This window comes from Camellia sinensis, chromosome 10, assembly GCF_055761805.1.
Source record: "Camellia sinensis isolate YWXY chromosome 10, ASM5576180v1, whole genome shotgun sequence".
Taxonomy (NCBI): domain Eukaryota; kingdom Viridiplantae; phylum Streptophyta; class Magnoliopsida; order Ericales; family Theaceae; genus Camellia; species Camellia sinensis.
The window spans coordinates 151,134,413-151,155,354 of NC_138970.1; the positions used below are offsets into that span (position 1 = coordinate 151,134,413).

At 34.0% G+C, this 20,942-nt stretch overlaps 1 protein-coding gene across 1 annotated transcript; it reads left to right on the forward strand.

Annotated features, from left to right (window-relative positions):
* The first annotated feature begins 3,751 nt into the window (after nucleotides 1-3,751).
* Nucleotides 3,752-15,622, forward strand: LOC114302376 (uncharacterized). Its single transcript, XM_028247391.2, has 6 exons — nucleotides 3,752-4,154; nucleotides 4,457-4,589; nucleotides 4,695-4,798; nucleotides 14,011-14,182; nucleotides 14,268-14,408; nucleotides 14,973-15,622. The coding sequence occupies exons 1-6, from the start codon at nucleotides 4,105-4,107 to the stop codon at nucleotides 15,351-15,353; spliced, it is 981 nt and encodes a 326-aa protein (XP_028103192.2). The 5' UTR covers nucleotides 3,752-4,104; the 3' UTR covers nucleotides 15,354-15,622.
* The last annotated feature ends 5,320 nt before the right edge of the window (nucleotides 15,623-20,942 follow it).

The window sequence follows — 20,942 nt, forward strand, 5'->3', positions numbered from 1 at the left end:
AATATGTCAATTTGACATTGAAACTCTTTACTCGATATGTCAAGGCGTCTCTTCCCCCATGGTGGAAGCTTTGCTGGGTTGCTCCTCCTTCCACCGGTGCCGGATCTGCCTTGGTCTTCTTCTTCGTTGCTCGCCGTTCCTTCTACCAGATCTGCTTTGGATCTGTCTTGCCTCCATTTTCCACAAACCAGATCTGGTGCCTCCGGGTATGCGGTGTTTTTCCAGTTTTTTTTGTTTTGTTTTCTTGTTTGGGTGTGATTGTAAAGAATCCATCGATGCTTTTAGGGCTTACCCACTCTGTGGTTACAATCTATGATCTCAGACACGCTCTACAGTTGATTTTTTCGACTTCTGCTTTGCAGTACGAGCGCGAGTACTTAATGTGCGTTTGAGATTTCATAGTTTTTATACCTGTGTGCTTATTTTCTGATTTTTCTTAGCTTGGTGTAAGCTTTTTTTGGATGGTTTCCTATGTAAGTGCCGTTTGGCTTCAGTAATGAAACATCTCTCTGATCAAAAAAAAAAAAAAATCTATTATTCTATTATTTTTTAAATTTGAACTCATTTATTTTATATGAAAACTTTTTTATTTAAAAAAAAAACAAAAACAAAAAGTTACGAAACGAAAGTATGTCAAATTTGACATGCAAAGATGATGACAAAAACCATATCAGCTTCTGCCACACTGGTCGGAACTCACTCTTGCAGTTAAAATTGGGTGATGCTAACATTAGATGGAGCTGCACACTGGTCGGAACTCACTCTTGCAGTTAAAATTGGGTGATGCTAACATTAGATGGAGCTGCTCTAATATGAGACATTTTGAAAGAGAATTTAAAATAAAGTGGGATTTCCAAAAAAATTTTGTAGTATTGCATTGGGTTTAGATGGGTCATTACATAAAATATATAAATTTTTGAAAATTTATATGTATATAAGCTCATTTAGAAATAGACTATTTTAGTTGATTTATTAATTTTTTAAACTATTTTAGCTTAATTAAAAAAATTATATTGGAGATGGTAATTTATTTATTTTTTGATAATTGATTTGATTATTATAAGAAAAAAATAAAATAATTATGAGTTAGATGTGACATTTTATCTTATTAACTATTTTAACACATTTTACTTTTATTAACTATTTTTACTAAATAGCCTCTAGCCAAATAGGGTCTATGCCAAAACATTGGAGGGGTAGGATTCGGACCCTCCTCCGAGGGTTACAATTGGGCAAGTTCAACCTGAGTTCAGTCTAAATTTTTTTAAAGTTTGGACAATATATTTTTAAATTCGGTATAAATTTAGACGAAAATTTAGAAATCAAAATTAAATTTGGACAGACTTAATCAAAAACATTAAATAACCCAAAACTTGAATTATATATATATATAGATATATATAAAAATATTAAATATTCATATAAATTATTAGTCATTACATGATATTAAAATGATTTAGATTATTAAATTATATTGAATATGTATTATATACACAAGTAATACAAATTTTTTTTTATTCTTATTCATAAATTGTAAAGATTACTATAACGATATAGCTCTTACATTTTATAAATTACTTGTTTGATGTTATTAATGATTTTTTTTAAAAAAAATATAAATAGAGTCTAATTTTAATAAATTAATTAAAATTCATGTACAATTTGAGTTTAACTCTGGTTGAACTTAGATAGATAACCTTAGGTTAAAATTTAGGCTTAGACAAGTAGGAATGGCAACGGGGCAGGGCGGGGCGGAGCCGGGGATTACACTATTCGTCCCCGATTCCTGATGGTAAATGTTTCTCTGTCCCTGGGCCGATTCCCAATGGAGAACCTATCACTATCTCCACCTCGCCCCCTAACGGGGATCGGGTTTCCCTGACCCTGAAAATTCCCCGGACCAAAAAAAAAAAAAAAAAAAAGAAAAAGAAAAACAGTAGCAACATTCAACATCCTCAACAACAAACATCATCAACATCCGATCAAACAAAAAAAAAAAAAACAAACAAACATCATCAACATCACCGACCAACATCAACAACACATCATCAACATAATAGAGAGGGAGAGAAATCTGAGTAGAGAGAGAGAGATCTGTTCAGACCGACTCTGGCATCGCGGAGAGAGAGAGATTAGATTCGGTGCTCTGGCATCGTGGTATCGCGGCAACTCTGATTCCGTGTTCTCTCTCTCAAAGAGAGAGGAGAGAGAGAAAGGAGACGGACCAGATGGTGAGGAAGAAAGAACAACAATGCTATAGACCACTAAATCTCTACCACTAACGTCATCACTAATGATGTGGAAAGCAAAAAAAAATCAAAAAAAAACAAAATTAAGACACAAAATACATATAGCAATGGGTGAGACTCACTATCACATCATTAGAGTAACCATTAATTAATGGTCTGCATTATTTTTCAAGAAAGAAATTAGAGGGGAGGAAGAAAGAGAGATCAGAGGAGAGGTGAGGTGAGTAAAATAGAGAGAGAGAAGATATGAAATGAAAAGATGAATTGACTAATAAAAAAGTAGATGAAATGAATGAATGAGAGAGAGAGAAACTAATAAAAAAGTAGATGGAATGAATACATCAGAGACTAGTCAAAAAGTATATATATAATATATATATATATATATATATATATATATTTATGTACCACTTCGTTGAAACTAATCAACAAGTATATATATAATATATACAACAATGATATCGACCATTAATTTTAGAACTCTAAAGAGGTTACTAATGATATGGTACTTAATAAAAAAAATAAAAAAAAATAAAAATCAAAGCCAAAATATCAAATCATTTATGGTGGGATCCACTATTACATCATTAGTAGTAGCACTAATAAGTGCTCTCACTCATTTTTCTAATATATATATGTGTTACTTCGGGACAAACGAGACCGAGGTCGGGGCCGGCACACTTATCACTGTTTTCGCCCTGAAATTAATTGAGAATTGATTTTTTAATACTATCTTTGTCTTGTTGGGGATATATTTTGAGAAAAAATCATTCAAATCGGGATCGGGAGATCGGATCCCCGTTGAGTAGGTTTTAAATTGCCATCTCTATAAACAAGCGTGGACAAATCTGCCTCAGCATAACTTAAATTGAACTTAGATAACCTTCCAACTCAACCATATCAGCCCGATTTACACCCCCATTCCTCCCTCTATCCCTAGCTAGGCAGATGAAGTAGAAGCAAAGAGAATTATTTTTATATGATTATTAAAATTTTTTGTAAAACAAAAATAGACATTAAACAAATATATATATGTATATATATTATAATGTTTATTAGAATTTAGTAAAAAATTTGAAAACAAAAAATAATAAGCATCAGAAGCATTTGTCATAACTTGAATTAAACTTAGATAACCTTTCGACCCAATCATATTTGCCCAACTTATACTGTCATTCCTCTCTTCACCCCTAGCTAGGCTGACGAAGCAGAAGCAAAGAGAATTATCTTTATATGATTATTTAAATTTTTTGCAAAACAAAAATAGACATTAAACAAATATAGAAAATCTTGCATTGAACTTAGAAAACCTTGCAACAAATGCTTATTGGAATGTTTATTATATTATAATATTTATTAGAATTGAACTTAGAAAACCTTGAACCTAACCATATCAGCTTGACTTACACCTCAATTTTTATATGATTATTAAAATTTTTTGGAAAACGAAAATAGACATTAAACAAATATATATATATATATAGATATTATAATGTTTATTAGAATTTAGTAAAAAATTTGAAAAAAAACGCATCGGAAGCTTCTCCAACTCCAGCTATCAGAGCCAGGTTTCGATCCTGGGACCTGTGGGTTATGGGCCCACCACGCTTCCGCTGCGCCACTCTGATTTGTTGTTTATATCTCATTTTCATGGCTATATCAACATAAGGTCGACATTGTGAATTCAACGCCGAAATAGTTGTTTCCGTGTTCTTTCTATACATTCGATTCGAAAAATCAAACAAATTATTATTCATTTGTATGATTGATCAATCTCATCTGCAATCAAAACAATCACACAGAGCGAGATTTTGGGTTGTTACATTCAGATCCACACGTCTCAGTTTTGGCGTCAATGTCGCTTCTCAATCAACTCTTCAACAGAGGCGTCCTTGGCCCAAAATGGTCAGTTTAGTCTTATCCCTTTTTCACTTCACATCTCATTTGCAATTCAGAGTAGTGAAGATCTCTGATTTTGGTTTTGTTAATTTTTCTGTTTTTTTATCTCACTTTAAACATTCAATCACTCATGTGATTCCCATGAATGGATTGTTGAATTTCAAGCTAAGAAGATTGAAATTCTTATACCCAATTCTCAATCCTTGTTAAATTTTGTATTGGTCTGTTTCAGAATGGGACGACGAATGTTTACACCATATTTTCTTATTTTCAATGGAAAATGTTGATTTTGGTGACTTGTTTTGTAGTAAAACATGCTTGAATTTGGCAATCTCGCGATTCAAGTTGTTGCAAAACAAGAGAGATCGGCAGCTCAAGCTTATGCGCAGGGAGATAGCCCAGTTTCTGCAAGCTGGCCAGGAAGCCATAGCTCGGATACGGGTGCACCTTCAAATTTACTCTTTTATCTTGTTTGTTATTATCACTGCCACTGGTTTAATTGTATAATTGCAATCTTGTATAATGTGTGTATATATGTTTGGTTAGGTGGAGCATGTTATAAGAGAACAAAACATATGGGCGGCATACGAAATCTTAGAGATGTTCTGTGAATTCGTTCTTGCTCGTGTCCCTATTCTTGATAGCCAGAGGTATATCATTTAATTGATACAATTAACTCATATGTGGAAGACTTTGTTTGAAGCGCTTCATCAACGCTGGTATAGTTTAGCATATTTGTTACATACAACACAACCTTTAAAGTTCAGTTTATGCTTGCTTATAATCCTTTTACAAAAGAGTCACCGTGTTCCAAATCTGTGCTCATGCCATGCCTTGCCTTTTATTTGGGGTTTAAAATTTATATGTTGCTTAGGTTGCCATCTTGCCTCAAAGATATTAGTCTGAGCTTGTAAAATGGTTCTTACTCAGTTTTGGTATCAAATAGGTGGTTGCATTTTGAAGATTTTTTGCTTCATTGGCAGCTTAATTGGCTTTATTATGTGTTAGTGTACAATGCACATGATTTGGATGTTTCAAATTTTTTTCTTTTGAAGTAACTTACTTTAGAAAGATTATAGATTTAGGAAAACCATTTTTGGGGTTTTCTCCTTACACAAAGAAAATTGGATTGCTTGAATCGCGAGTCTTATATATTGTGTTGCAATCGCCTCATATTTGATAAAAAGTCCAAAGAACAATTTGAAATGGAAATAAGCAAATTTTCTGGTCATAAAAACAGAAACTTGCAGTCTAATATAAAGTTTATGCTATTTCCTAACCCAGCAGTGTTTGCACTCATGGTCCAGTGCATAAAGTTTTGAATTTCAACCACCACATCTATAATTTAAGAATAACGACTAACCTCAATGTAGGCCAGTAGAATTTTAAATGAATAATATGATTTAATATGATATTTCATTGTCATGAGAGTTTTGCATATTTTCTTTAATGATTGGCAATTTCATGTTTCATAATCTATTTAAGGCTCAAAAAATAATTAAAGATATGTAATCCATCAAGTGTTGTTATGTTGCATACTTGCACCACTTTGTTTTATTTATATTTTTATTAATGGTTATAGTGTTGTGTTGTGTTGCAAAATTATAGATTTCATAGAAGCAAAGTGCTACTTATGGAGATTTCCCATTTATTGGATGTATCTTCTCTTTATTTTAATAATTCTTCACACAAAATCAAAACTTTTGGGTTGAAGATCAAGAGACCCCGACGACACAAATCTTGTAAATTCATGCTTGAAAGTAGTAGGGTTAAGGAGTTTTGATGGTTTTGGAGTTCCAGAGACATTTTGTTCAGATCAAAACAAATGGAAAAATTGTGAATAAAACCAGGATGTTCTAAAGCAGATTGTCGATGGGGTGCAACACAAGTAGTGGAAGTGTAATGGCCTTAGTAGTATCATAATGGCGTGTTGCACTTGTGATTTTTATTCTACTCGCTAAAGCGGTTTGTATTGGATTCAATATGCCACCGTTAATGAAATGGTTTTGACCACTTTTTAAAATATCCTTTATTCTTTCTTCGGTTACAACATCAATTTTGGATTTCATTTTTTTAATATCTGCGTGCCTCTCTTCACTTTTTCTGTTCCTTAACATTAGCCTCATCTGGGATGGTAGCAGCAGATCTATGGATAGTGGTCTTCAACTCCTTTTGTGTTGTGTAATAATAATACTCATTTCATGCTTCAATAATTCAGTGTCCTCCTTATTAGCTTTATCAACATGTTAATCATGTGAATAAAGAAAATTTATGGTCTCAATAAAAGAGGAAGGATTTTTTTCTCCAATACCAAATTGATGCAAGGTAGATTAGGAAACTAAGGCCTAAAGCTACCTATGAGTGCCTATGAGTGGATTTAGGGTAGGAATGAATTCTAGGATTAGGGTTCTAAAAGGTGGAAGAAGTCTTTGAGGGCTGATTTCCCAAAGCTGCAAGTTGCTAAATTTTCAGAAATGACACAATAAAAAGCTTGGACAACAATTATTTTATGCTTTTGTTTGTTAAATTTAAGGCAATTGGGGATCTGGCAGTGGGCGTTCCATTGTGCTGATGAGTGGTGCTGTTTGGCGGTAGGCCTTTTGTTGGTATCTCTTCCCCTTTTTCCTGCCACTGGTGGTGGCGGCGGTGGTGGTGGTGGTGGACGGATAGAGAGGGGGAGGGGCTGGTGGCGGTACAGGAAGGGGTACATGGCGGAGGTGTTTGGTGATGGTTGCAGTGAGTAGTGGTGCTTGGTGGCGGAGGTGATGAGTGGGAGAGAAGACGTTGGAAGACGGAAGGGGAATAGGGGAAGGCATAGGGTATTTTTTTTTGTGAGGCCTCGCTGTTGATGTGTTTGTGCGTATTAGGATACCACCTCAAATTGTATGAAAATATAGTACAAAGATATGGTCATTCTAGTATTACTGTTAATCATAAGATGTTCTAATTTTTACATTGCATGGTACATTGATTGTTCAGTTATTTTGTTTTATGAGATTAACTGTTCAGATTGTACTGTCTGAAGTGTTTTAAAAGGCTCTAGGCGCACCGAGGCGATAAGGTCTCCTATAGCCTAAGCGCGAGGCGCGCGCCTCATCAAAGCGAGATGCGTGTAGTAGAAAAAAAGCAAAATTAGAAAATAGGCAAACTTTTCAACATAACAAATATATATAGAATTCCAAAAATTATAAAGCAAGCTTTACCATTTCAAATAATCTTTAAACAAAACATTTTTGTTTCTAAAAACTAAAATCATAATATCCAACAAAAGATTTAAAGTGCCATGAAAAAAAACAGAGGCAGAGAACCACACAAAAAAAAAAAAAAAAAAAAGAACGAAGAAAAAAAAAAGGAAAATAAAAAACAGAGGCAGAAGAGAAGAAGTAAAGAAGAAAAGAAGAAGAGAAGAAGAGGAAAATAGAGTAAGAGAATCAGGGAGAGAAAATAGAGAACCCATCGAATCATCGAAGAACCAGAGAAGAAGAGGAGAAGAGAAGAGAAGAACCTGAAAGGCCAAAGCCGAAGCTGAAGAAGCTTGTCGTGTGTCGTCTCTTGACTTTCTGATCTTCTTCAACCACTAGGGTATTTTTAATCAATTTCTGCTCTTTTTGACCATGTTTTGGTCTTTTTATAATGAAGAGATTTGATTCCCTATGGGTATGCACATAGAAAACCATATAATCAACCATTGGAGTAGAAAAACAAGTGAAGCGCAGAAGCCCATCACCTTGCGCCTCGCCAAAAAGCTATCGCCTCGCTGCCTCACTTGTGCCTCACGTACGTTGCCTTGCCTTGACCAGTTTGAAGTGCATCCTTGCGCCTCGCCTCGCCTCGCCTTGAGCTTAGGCATGCGCCTAAGCGTGCCTTTTAAAACATTAATCATGAATCTTGATTACATTAGGAGGGGCTAATTTAAAACTTTATGGTAAAATAAGAACAACCACTACATTTTCAAAGCCCCCTTTTACCATTTGTTTTTGATTGTTGATTCAGATCATGTTATTTTCTTGATCCTGATGCTCATGACCTAGTGCAATAGTGAATGTCATCTCCTCCCAAGCCCCAATCTTGTCATATAGGTTGGAGTAACTAGAATTATTCTCTCCACAAAAAAGTGGGGTAAGGCTAATTACCTATTACCTCTCCCAAACTTGTAAACAGGAGCTTTATGCATTGGTCATGGCATTTTTTTTTTTTTTTTTTTTTTTAAAGTTTTATTTATTTATCATGATTATCGACTTTTATCATATCTTTAAAAAAATAAAGATTACATCATGATGCGTGCACAACATATATGTATTATACATAATGTAAGTGTGTGTGTACGTGTAAATATGAGTGTATTTAGTCTCACCTCCTCTTGTCTTTTTTTAACTGTTTAAGTTCTTTCAATTTTTTGACCTGGGATTAAGTCATTAACTTTTATGAATTCTCTTTTGTACTGTTTTGTTCAAAACATAAAGACATACATACAACCATTTTGACTAAAATGAAAACCATTTTCACACACATGCTTTCTGGGTTTGTGGAGCCTCGTAGTACTGTAGACTTGACCGTGCGGACATGAAGTGTATTATTGGCATTACAATAATTCGTTGGTGTAAATCTTATCATACATATTGTTGTCTTCATAGCAACCATATTGTACTCTTCTCTTCTTTTAGTATAGTGGAACTAATATGAACCGTGGATGTACGCAATCTTGCCAAACCGCGCAAATTTGTGTGTTGTGTTTTGTTGTTTGTGATTGATCTTTTTGCTGTTGTTCGTGTGTGTGTGGGGTTTATTCTGCAACAACGCATGTGCAAAATACTTAAAGTTTAAAAATCTCAAACACAAGTGAGTATCTATACTTGAACATAGCCTATCCTTTAGGAAGCAACCCCCATTTTGGTCACTTGAAGATGTTTTAAAGTGATGCGACTACCAGTTCAATAAGTTATCTTGTATAATGTGAAATTAAGCATTTGGTAAAGTGTGTAATTCCTACTTTCCACTGGAAGTTCTAGCCCATTAATTTACCAAAATTAGGTACAAAAAACATTGACTTTAATAGAAGTACTTCTATCTATGACTTATTTTGTGCATAAGAGTTATTTTGAGGGAGTGTGAAGAGAATTAAGGTGAGGGAAGCAAAATTGATGATTGATTGGTAGCTTTCTGAGCCTTTCAATTTCAAGTAAAGTTGTCACCAATTGATCATTGGTTTATTTTTATTTTGCTCAACTCAAATACTTGTATAATTCTTTGCTACGTCGGATTTGAGTTGATCTTGCTATTTAAGCATATTATGTTACTTGAGATAATGAGATTTAAGAGTAGTCACAGGTGACAACTCATCATTCCTTGTCACCATTGTTTTGGTCCCAGGCTCCTCATGGTTTTCTGTTTGTGATATACTTGGCATGACCCTTGAGGTTCATGGCAACAAGTATCAGTTATATTTTCTCCATTTCAGTCATTTTGAAAATTCTATTTTAGGAAGCACGGTAAACTTAGCAATATAGATGATTATATCAACTTGGATACTTCTTGTTAGAAACTTGTCTCACATCACCGCTGTAAACCACCCAATCTGGGTCCATATAGTTTAGAGGCCTCTCCACCTACATCCAATTAATGTTGGGTTGGATGCCTCCAAAATTTCCAATAGTATCATAACTAAGCCTTGGGTGATCTCGTGGGCCAAGTCTTCGCTCGCGGTGTGTTTCTCTCAATTCATTCTTCTCTTTCTCACCACCATGTGAGACTTGTTTGCTTGTGCAGGGGAGTGTTAGATGTGTACTACTTCACCTCTATAAGAGAACAGATTGGTTTTCAGTTAGATGCCACCAAAATTCTAATATTTTTGTAGCTAACTCCTAATGTTCTAGCAAGAGAATGCACACCTAAGTTGGTGGTAATGCAGATTGTTCTGTATTAGATAACTGAAGCTCAATATTTGAAAGTAGTCTTTCTCCCTTAGGTCCTTCATTGATGTTTAAGTGTTATCTTCTAGTGCCAATTGATTTGTCTGTAGCTACTACTTCAGCATGCCTTCTAAGTAGTGTCTTATTACTCTTGGTTTCTACGAGTTCATCATGAATGACATACATCATGAATGGGACCTATGACGCCTGCCTTAAAATCATCTTTTCAATGTTGAAATCCAATCTTGTTTTGCAAAACTTAATGCTCAATGAGCTGGGGTAAAAGAAAGAACGAATTCTTGAAAGTAATGGAAAGGATAACAAGGTTTCATTGTAAGGAAATTAGTCAAAGAAAGTGTATGAAGATAAAATATAATTTGCGTTGAAGATAATTTAGTCAAAACTTAATGCACAATGAGCTGGGGTAAAAGAAAGAACGAATTATATTTTAGTCAAATTGTAAGGATAACAAGGTTTCTTTTTGTTCATAAAATATAATTTAAACAAAAAGAAAGTGTATGAAGATAATTTGCGAATTTTTGAGATGTAGTACAAATGTCTGTTTTAAAAATGTATGCATTTTCCGAATGTATACAATTTTAAGACTCAATCAAAATTATTCACAGTAATTTGATCTATGATGGACAATTATAAATATTATATATATCAATATAGAAACAGACACAGGAAATAGGACAATAATTATTTTTTATTTTTTAATCATCATCAATGTAAAAAATATGTAAATGATTTATTTTTTTATTTTTTTGATAAGAAAGGATACGGTTTGTTTATATTTATATCAAGATTGTTAAGATTGAGATCCTACACAGGATCGTTTTGGGGGTCTGTCGGATCGGATCGGATCGTAGGATCTGATTGAGGATCGTAAGATCCTACTAAAATGATAAAAAACGCAATAATTTTTATATGACTAAGTAATACTATCAAAATATATATAGAATGACCCCCCCAAAAAAAAGAAATATAGCAATTCAAGGTAGAAAGCATTGTCTGTCGCCACTTGCATGATATGTTCCACTCTAACCTTCTCAACGACCTCATCCAACATCTCAAAACCCTTTTCACCGGTTTTTGAAATGTTGGATGTATCCGATGATGATAGAAAGATAGTTTAGGGCTATTGACAAGAAAATTACAAATTGACCTTCTCTTTTTATCCGACCATCCATCAGACATAATTGTACACGCGGTGTTTTTCCATTATTCCTTGAACTCATCAAGTATTTGCAATATCTCACGCGCTTCTTTTTTTAAAAATGTCACCCTAATTTCATGTTAAGATGGTGGCACAAGGCCTTTTCCATAATCTCCAATTTTTTTAACCATAAGTGGAAATATAGGGTCGTTGGCACAATTGAAAGGAATTGCACTAGTGTAAAAAAATCGGACAATTGTTTGACAAATATCATCTCTTTTTTCTTTCTTAAATATTTGATTGATAGTTTTTTGATTTTGGTGTTGAGACTTATTCACCAAAAATTTCTCCATACGCTCATAATGTTTTTGTTTGTTTTGATGGCCAGCATGCAATAATTCCACTTCTTCATCAGAATCATCATCACCAATATCAAGCACCCTCCTTTTCTTATTTTGAGACTCTAATGTTTGAGTTCTTAAAAGACTCATAAATTTTTCTCTAACATCTTCCGGAACTTGGGGGCATGGTTCGACATTTTGATGAGTGCATGCAAATTGGTGTTTTAATCTAAATATTCCTCCAGAACGAGTAACATTACAATACTTGCATTTTACTTTTTTGCTCACAGCATCTACTTCAGTGCCATGTTCCCAACCAGGATCATATCTGTGACCAGTAGCATTTTTCCTCTTCCTCCCTCTTCCTTAAATAGAGGCTGACATTGTGTTACTATGCTAGTTGTGTGTTGCATATTGTTAAAATTAAAAGAAAATTTTTCAGCAAAGTTTAGGGAAAAAGCAACAAAGAAGAATAGCAGTAGCATAGCAGCAAAGAAGAACCAAGAAAAATGAAGAAGAATAAAAGAAGGAAAATGAAGAAATAGAACAACAAAATCATTCATACAAATATATATAATATAATATATATATAATATACAGAAACAGAAAAACTAAGAGCAAAAAAAAAAAAAAGGTGATTCGGACTATATATATAGATATAAAATATATAGAAATAGAAAAAATAAGACAGTGAAGAAAAAATGGTGATGAGAGAAAAGGAGGAAAAAAGAAGTCGGGAGAAGAAAAAATAGTGATTTGAACTACAGAGAAGATTCAAAGAAGAGCAGCGAAGAGAAAGGAAGAAGAGCAGCGAAGAGAAAGAAAAAGAAGAGCAGCAGTAACGAAGAAGAAGACAGAAAAAAAAAAAAATACAGAGATGGAAGATTCGAAGAAGAAGAAGCGTACCTGGTTCAGTTAACTCAAAATCTGAAATTTGATGTCCAATTTCTCTTTCCCCAATTTGTATTGCCCTAATCGCAACTCAGAGGGTCCAACTTTTCTTCTTTTTTGCTCCTGATAAAGGTTTGTTTGCTTTTAAGTTGCCAAAAAACCCTATAAATCAGGGTCGCATAGAGTCGCGATCCTGATACGATCCCAATGATCCTAACGATCCAGCCACGATCTTGACCTGGGGTCAATTTAAAGCACGAGTCGGATCGAATGGTGTATATTGGATTGTAGGTTCGTACGATCCTACAATCCGGATAGCGATCTTGATAGCCTTGATTTGTATAGGACTCTTGGAAGCATATATATTGTTTTTTAGTGTTTAACTCTAAAAATAAAGAGATAGTTCCATGATGGACAATTGTAAATATTATGTATATCAGTATAGAAGCAGACATAGAAAATAAGACATAGTAATTGTTTTTTATTCTTCAATCATCATCAATGTAAAAAAAATGGAGATGGCTTCTTCATTTTTTTATTTTTATTTTTTTTATTTATTATTTTTTTTATGTAAGAAGGGAGACGGTTTGTTTATATTTATATAGGACTCTTAGAAACATATATATCGTTTTTGAGTGTTCAATTTTAAAAATAAAGAGATAGTTGGTTTATAGTTGGTTTATATAGGACTCTTTATGACTTGTAGAAAATATAGTAGATTTGAGAGGGTAAAATTGAGATTTTAAAAAAGTAGAAAACATGGCAGGCTGTTCACACTTTTATAATAGTAGTAGATATTGTTATTGTTGTTATTATTATTTATTTATTTTTTATATGTATGAAGATTCACACTTTTGGAAGTTCTCTTGACGTTCCAATTGGAGGCCGTCAAAGCTTTCAAGAAGGAAGGTCCTAGAAAAAAATATTCTCTTGTGGATATCCGAAGATCAAAATCTAGGTTCAAATAACCACCTCATGGAAAGGTTGGAGTTGTCTTGAGTCATTCTGTCTTTGTCACAAGCTAATTGCACCATATTATCATTGACCTTATTTCAAACTTCAACCCAACAAGAAGTTTGTTGGCAAGTTCAGATGGCACATCTCCCGCTAAAAGAGGTTTGTTTTGTACATCGACAACAGAGTTTCTCTTAGCCATTGCTGCATAACATCTGGAGAAGTTTTTCTTTCTTTCATTTTGGTTGGGGTTGTTAAGAATGAAAAGAATGGAAATTTAACAGGCGGCATTCTAGAATCTACATTTTATTCTTTGGATGGACTGGGATGAAATTCTCAGGTGTAAGGCGAAATTTGATTCTTGAATTCTTCATGAAAAATGGTATTGTCATGTGATGTTGAGATTTTGAGGTGTTTTTTACACAACTTGTGCACAGTTTTGAACTTTGGACAATAGTCATTGCTATATTTACAGTCTTCATCATTTTGATACCCATGTACATCAATTCTTGAGGGCCTGAAATGACAACCCGTAGTGAATGCACTTATTCTAGTAAGATCTGTGTTTGTGACACAATTTGATGATCATATCTCTTTCTACATTACAGGGAATGCCCTTCAGAATTGCGTGAGGCTGTTGCAAGCATAATCTTTGCGGGTCCCAGATGTTCAGATGTGCCTGATTTGTTGCATGTGAGGAATTTATTTGCTGCAAAATATGGGAAGGAGTTCATATCAGCTGCGTCTGAGCTTCGGCCTGATACCAGTGTCAACCGTACAGTTAATTGGCTCTTGTATCTTTTGCACTACTGTGAATTGGACATATCGATTTCATCTTTTTGAATCTTTTCTATTATTTCTACAGATAGTTGAGAAACTTTCAGTCAGTGCTCCATCTGTGGAAATAAAGCTCAATGTATTGAAGGATATTGCACAAGAGTACAATGTGGAGTGGGATTCCTCCAAAACTGAAGCTGAATTTAGTAAAACACCCGAGGATCTGCTGGTACTGGCTTTTTTGCATTTGTTCCCCTCATTTCTTTTATGGATACTTTTTTTACCCCCTCCATATTGTTATTTGATTCATTACTGACTACTAGTAGCGAGATCGACATGGTTTAGGGCAGTGTTACTAGAAATATTAATACCCTGGCGATTTATGTTTTAGAATGTATGTTCCAAAATATGGTACAATTTCTCGAAACAGCAAATTTAACGATCCAAAGCTAACCCAAATTTGTCTCTGATTTATTCCCCATAGATTTTCTTGGAAGGAAAAAATCAAATATAATGAACTAAAATTTTGTGTTAAATGTTAAAAAAGAAAAAGAAAAAAAGAGAGGTTACATAATGCTCTCCTGTATACTATGTGTTTTTCCATGATAAATTAAAAAAAAGAATAATACTAGATTTTATTAGATATCTAACAATTGAAAAGAAAATTGTCTCGAAAGTATGTTAAATTCTAGTTGTGTAAAATAAAAATGGAATAAAGTCACTGTCCTTGTCAACATTGACATTTTTCTTCCACATTATATATTTAATCATGAATTTTTTATGTTATTTGTAGAATGGACCAAAGCAAGTATATGGTGGCACACCACTTTCTCAAGCTCCCTCTAGAGAAGGCCTACATGAACATTCACCTTCTAACGAAGCACATTCTATCATGTCAGCAGCAAAGAAAGCGGGGCTCGAATCCCATCAATCTCCAAGCCCTGACAACATCAAGCCCCTGTTAAGTCATGATGCAACTAAGTCATCAATGAACGATAATGCAACACAAGTTAGTGAATTAAAAAAGGAGATGAGACGGCAATCGTCTGATGCATTGGAGAGAGCTCACACTGCTATTGCTGCTGCAGAGCGTGCAACAGCCGCTGCCCGTGCAGCTGCTCAATTGGTGAATGTTAAATTTAGCACACACAAACTAGAAGAACCAAAGAGTTAGAACTACCAAGTGCTCAATAAAAAAATGATTTTGCTTTAATGAAGGTCGTATGAGAAAGAAGAAAATATACGACAATAAAGGTAATACATTCTCGACTTTCTTGGTTAATAAGAAGTGTATATCCCAGTGTGAATTAGTAATATGTGTGGTTATTATGTAGTTCCAGTGCTGTTATATCTTTTTTATTGTGCAGTTAAGCATTTGAAAAGTCCTTTCCTGCGAAACAGTATATATATATATGTAAATCTCACAGCCGACATTTTACGAAATGTAGTACTGGTACTACTTTCTTTTGGTTGAACTCACTTTAACAGATATGTGACACTACCATATGAATTTCATATACAGTATTTTTCTTTTTTTGTTTTTGTTTTTTGTTTTTTGTTTTTACTAGTCTGAAGAATTTGTGCATTCGGGAATTATTCCTCAACAGGTCTTTATGGCTGCGTAAGACTTTGTACTCTGAACCAAAAGATGACCACCAAAAACGAAGAAAGTTGTGTGTAATATTAGAAAGCTTGATCTTGTCTGTCGTGACAATGTGGTGTTGTCTGTCATGACAATGTGGTGTTGATTATTGGCATCCTTCCCATGGATTCTGACTATTCTATATTATCTAGGGCATAATAGTATCGAGTCATATACCTGATAAACCAATCCAATCTGGTCCCGGTTTGGTCCAGATTTTATTAGCTTCGGTTCTGGTCACAGTTTCGAAAATTGTGGAAAAATCGGTCGGTTTGCAGTGTTAAGGTTTAGTTATGATTATGAACCAAACCGAACTGTGATCTTTTTGTTTATTATTCTTTTTAATATTTTTGGTATATGTAAACGAAAATGTAGAAGTGGCTAGCAAGATTCAAACACCTATCTTTGACACTGGAATTGAATAATTTTTGCCAACTCAATTTTATTGCTTCGTGTTAGTTTGTATTGCATTGCCTTGATGCTATCTCAATAAAGTTGCTCATTTATCAAAAAATAAAATGTATGCTATATCTCCTGTTAGATAATATTCAGAAACTGTAGGATCAAACCGAACTAAATCCATTTCTATGGTTTGGTTTGGTTACATAGGCTAAACAGTGTGGTTATGGTTCCAACATTTTTATAATCATAGGAACGATTTAATGAATTTGATCTTGTTGAATTTGAATATCAACAGAAGACTTTTTTCTTTCAGTGACTGCAAATATTGTACCAAGTAAAAAACACCGAATAAAAATTGTTAAAGCCACAAGTACATTTTAATTAGCTTTTCAGTTTAGGTGTCCTAGTGCTATGAAATACTCTACCATGGTCCAGCAATGTTATGGTTAGTTTGGGAGAAGTTATGGTGGTGTCCCAAATTGACTGTGATTGGTGGAGAGGATTTGACCCAGCGATTTATTTGGTGATTGGGAGAACAATAAGGAACCATGACAATTGGTAATTGATTAGTGGCATGGTCACGCGGTGTCCTTGGAGCATCGAATAGTTTTCATTAGTGAGGTCCTGAGTCTCTTTAAAGATTTGGGCTTGTATTGCATCTCTTGATTCCCTCAAAAGTTACATGAGATCGTTGATAAAATTATTGTCTGTTACGTTGGGGCATTGCCTCAATGCCTCTAGGAGCTACACAATTACACGGGCACCCTCATTTAGGAGTTGATTTTACATGATCATGTGATTCCTATGAGTGTTGGGACACTATGAGATTATTTAGGGAAAAAATAGAGAAAGGGATAGGAAACATGAAAGTATTGTCATGAAAACTTGAAGCTGCTAAAAATGAAAGAAAAATATTGAGGGTTGTTTTAAGTAAGAACTTCATTAATAATAAGAAAAAGGAAGTACAACATATCAGCAAAACAAAAACAAAATAAAAAAATAAAAAAATAAAACATCAACAAAACCTAAGGACCATTAAACTTGTCTTCTCTCCTATGGACCATTAAAAAGTTTTGTGATTGAAGTACAAGCTTCTGTGAACCATGGTGCTTCAACCATGATTTCCACTTTCAGTTTTTACTTTTTACGTGGGTAATTTACACTTTGCCCGTTTGAAGTTTCAAGCATTTTCTATTTTAGCTCTTTAAATTTAGTTTTTCTCACTTTGACTCTTCATGCTTGTAATTTTTTCAACTTTAGTTTTTTATGTTTCCAATCCTTCCCACTTTGGCCCTTTAAATTTATTTTTTTTTTCACTTTGACTCTTTATGCTTGCAATCCTTTCCACTTTGGCTTTTTTTGTTTGTAATTCTTCCCATTTTACTTATAATCTAACTTCCATAAAAAAAAAACTAATAGAATTTGCCAAATCACCACCAACCCATCAGCTCCACGTGTGATATAATTTTTTTTCCTAAAGATGCAAAAAATAAAAAAATAGAAAACAAAAAAATTGGACTTTCCTTTTTGTCTTTAGTGATTTTTTTTTTCAAATTTATTCATAAACTTTATTACATATATACGTATCTAGATTAGATGCACCTAAAAAAATAAAAACAAATTTAACTAAAAAAGGAAAAAGTTCACTAAAGACGAAAAAAAATAAAGTAAACTTTTCATTTCAGAATTGACAATATAGGCGTTTGAGTTAGTATATTTTCATTTTTTTCGTCTTTAGTAAACTTTTTTCTTTTTTTAGTTAAATTTGTTTTTATTTTTTTAGGTGCATCTAATCTAGATGCATCTATAATGTAATAATGTTTATGAGTAAATTTAGAAGAAAAAAAAATTCAAAATTCAAAATTCAAAATTTCAATTTATTTTTATTTTTTTGCATCTTTAGTGATTTTTTTTACATTACACATGGAGCTGATGTGTTGGTGATGTGACAGATTTTGTTAATTTTTTGGATGAAGGTTAGTCTAGAAGTAAAATAGGAATGATTGCAAACATGATGGCCAAAGTAGGAAGGATTGCGAACATGAACGGTCAAAATGAGAAAAATCAAACTTAAAAGGTCAAAGTGAAAATGATTGTAAACATGAAGAATTAAAGTGAAAAAAATTAATGTTAAAGGGCCAAAGTGAGAAATAAGTAAAACTTTAGGGAGATAAAATATAATTTATCCTTTTTACTTTTATTTTTTGCAAAAAAAAATAAAATTTATTAGTGTGAAATAAAGTACAAAAGTACCTACAGAATACATCAATAATAAAAAAAGGCTAAAAAGAGTACAACACCGCTACAGAGCCCGAAAAATCAATGGCTCGAATGGCTCGAAATCCCAAAACGACGTCGTTTTAAGACTTTTTTTTATTCTCTTACCGGTAAGATAATATTTTTAGTACCATTTGAGCCATTCGAGCCTCATTTTTTCGGGCTACGGAGCATTTTTGAAAAGAGTATCATCACTAAAGGGACATCTTAACTAGCTTGACACACTAAAACCACAGATACAATACAAACAAAACAATCCAAAACTTCTCTCACACAGACACGCGCGCGCGTGCAAACAAAAAAAGAAAAAAAAGAAAAAAAGAAAAAACATCTAATGAGTTGAAAGAATCAACTTGTGTAATCTTGGGGATTGAGTATATCATAGAATAGTCATGCCAAGGAGTTGAAAGAATTTTCTTCCTTTTTAATCTCTTTGGTGGCTTATGGAAAGCGATTATTCATTCGGTATTATATGAGAGACTACAAACTAGTTAAAATTTTGTTATGTTTTAAATTGAAAGTTATTTTTTCTATTTGGCTATACAGTTTTTCAAATATATTATTCAACAAACTCTCTATTATTTTTTTCGTATTATTTAAATATTACTTTTATTCATTTTAATTATAATTATTTTTTATAACCTTAACACAATTAATTTTAAAATATGAAAAAGTAATATTTTTTAATGTTTGACTAAGTGAAACCATTAGTTACATTTGTTGAGTCAAAACTACTAAAACTAAAATGACTAGGTGGTGTTTTGAGAAATTGATAAAAAGATGACTATTTGATTTTTTTGTGGATTTTTGGCTTTTTTGTGTTAAACAAAATTGACTTTTTTGTGATCTTTTTTGTGTAAAAAAGCTAAAAGGCCAAAAAAATTAGCTTTTTTGAAAGTTCCCAAAACACTCCTAACTTGATAACTATTAACTAGTTTGATGAGGTCCTCATCGAGCTCGTACTCAATCTTGATTTGTTCTCTATCTCAGATCAGAGCATTATCATTCTTCGATTCTCTTCTTCTATCTTCGATCTCTCTGCAAATCTCTCTCTCTCTCTTAAAACTCTGTTCGGATCTATCTGAGTTCGATCATGGAGATGGAATGTGTTTGAGTCTAAAAATTGAGCTTGAACAGAGTTGTGTGAGGAATGGAGAAAGGAGGATGGATTCCGATATTGAATCAGAGAGGAAGTAAAGGAGGATGGAGAAAGGAAGCTAATGCAAGATTATTCACGATCTTTGTTGATGATCTACCCAGATCAATGAACATGAAGATGTTGGAGGAAATATTCAGGAAGTTTGGAGTGGTGAAGGATGTCTACATTCCTCTGAAGAGAAGGAGAGTGAGGAACACTAGGTTTGCTTTTGTTCGATATGATTGTGAAGTGGCAGCAGAAGTAACAGTGCAGAAGGCTAATGGGATATGGGTGGATGATAAGCAACTGGTAGTGAAGCATGAAGATTATGGTAAGAAAGATATGGAAGTCAAAACCCGATATCCTCATCAAACAAAAGGTTTTCCACATGGTGAAAGGGGTGAGGGTAGTGTGTGAAAGCCAGCAGCAGGTGTTCGGACGTATGCAGAGGTCATTACGAATAGTCATGGTATGGAAAGTGGAATTGTGTCTGTCCAGGCAGAGGAAGTCGGAAACGGGTGGCTATATGAAAGTGTGGTGGTTCATCTTAAAGTTGAATACGCCAATGTTAAGATTAAATATGAATTACAACAGAGGGGCATGGAGAATGTGGTAGTGAGGGATAGAGGAGGTAGAGATGTGTTATTAACTTTCAACTCTAAGGAGTGTATGGAGGATAGTTTGGGAACTGTGAAGGAATGGATAGGGGATTGGTGCGAGGAAATTGTGATGTGGAATCCTGATGTTCACAGTGGGGGTGAACGTAAGGTGTGGGTCTGCTGTTTTGGGATCCCATGGAGTTTATGGAATAGAACAACTTTAAATAGAATTGGGAAGGTATGAGGGGAGGTTATTTGTATTGAAGGTGATATATGCAATCCATAATCGTTTGAATATGCAAGGATTCAAATTTTAACAAAGTGTATGGAGCCTATCAATAAAGTAATCAATCTGGAGTGCAAAGGGTATTCCCAAACTGTGAGAGTGTGGGAACATTTATCTGGGGTACCACAAATATTGGCTGGGAGGAGTGAGAGCTCTATGGAACACGGAGGAGTAAGAGTCTGCAGTTCAAATAATGGTGAGAAGGTGGGTGTACAAGTTATGGCGACTGATGTGGCTGTAGAAGATAGTGATCGGGATGGTGAGTCAGCTAGGGAGCTGGACCAATCGAAGGAGGTGTGTATTGGGGGTTGGGCCAGAAAGAGTGAAGTGTAACGATGAGGTGCAGATGGGGTCACCAAGGCAGTCTGAAACTGTGGTACCAGAGTCTACTGGCGGTGACTTCGAGGGTATAGCAGATA

Coding starts and splice junctions, on each gene's coding strand:
- LOC114302376 (XM_028247391.2), top strand. CDS start 4,105: ATGTCGCTTCTCAATCAACTCTTCAACAGAGGCGTCCTTGGCCCAAAA. Junction 4,155..4,456: donor GGCGTCCTTGGCCCAAAATG/GTCAGTTTAGTC, acceptor CTTGTTTTGTAG/TAAAACATGCTTGAATTTGG. Junction 4,799..14,010: donor CCTATTCTTGATAGCCAGAG/GTATATCATTTA, acceptor TCTACATTACAG/GGAATGCCCTTCAGAATTGC.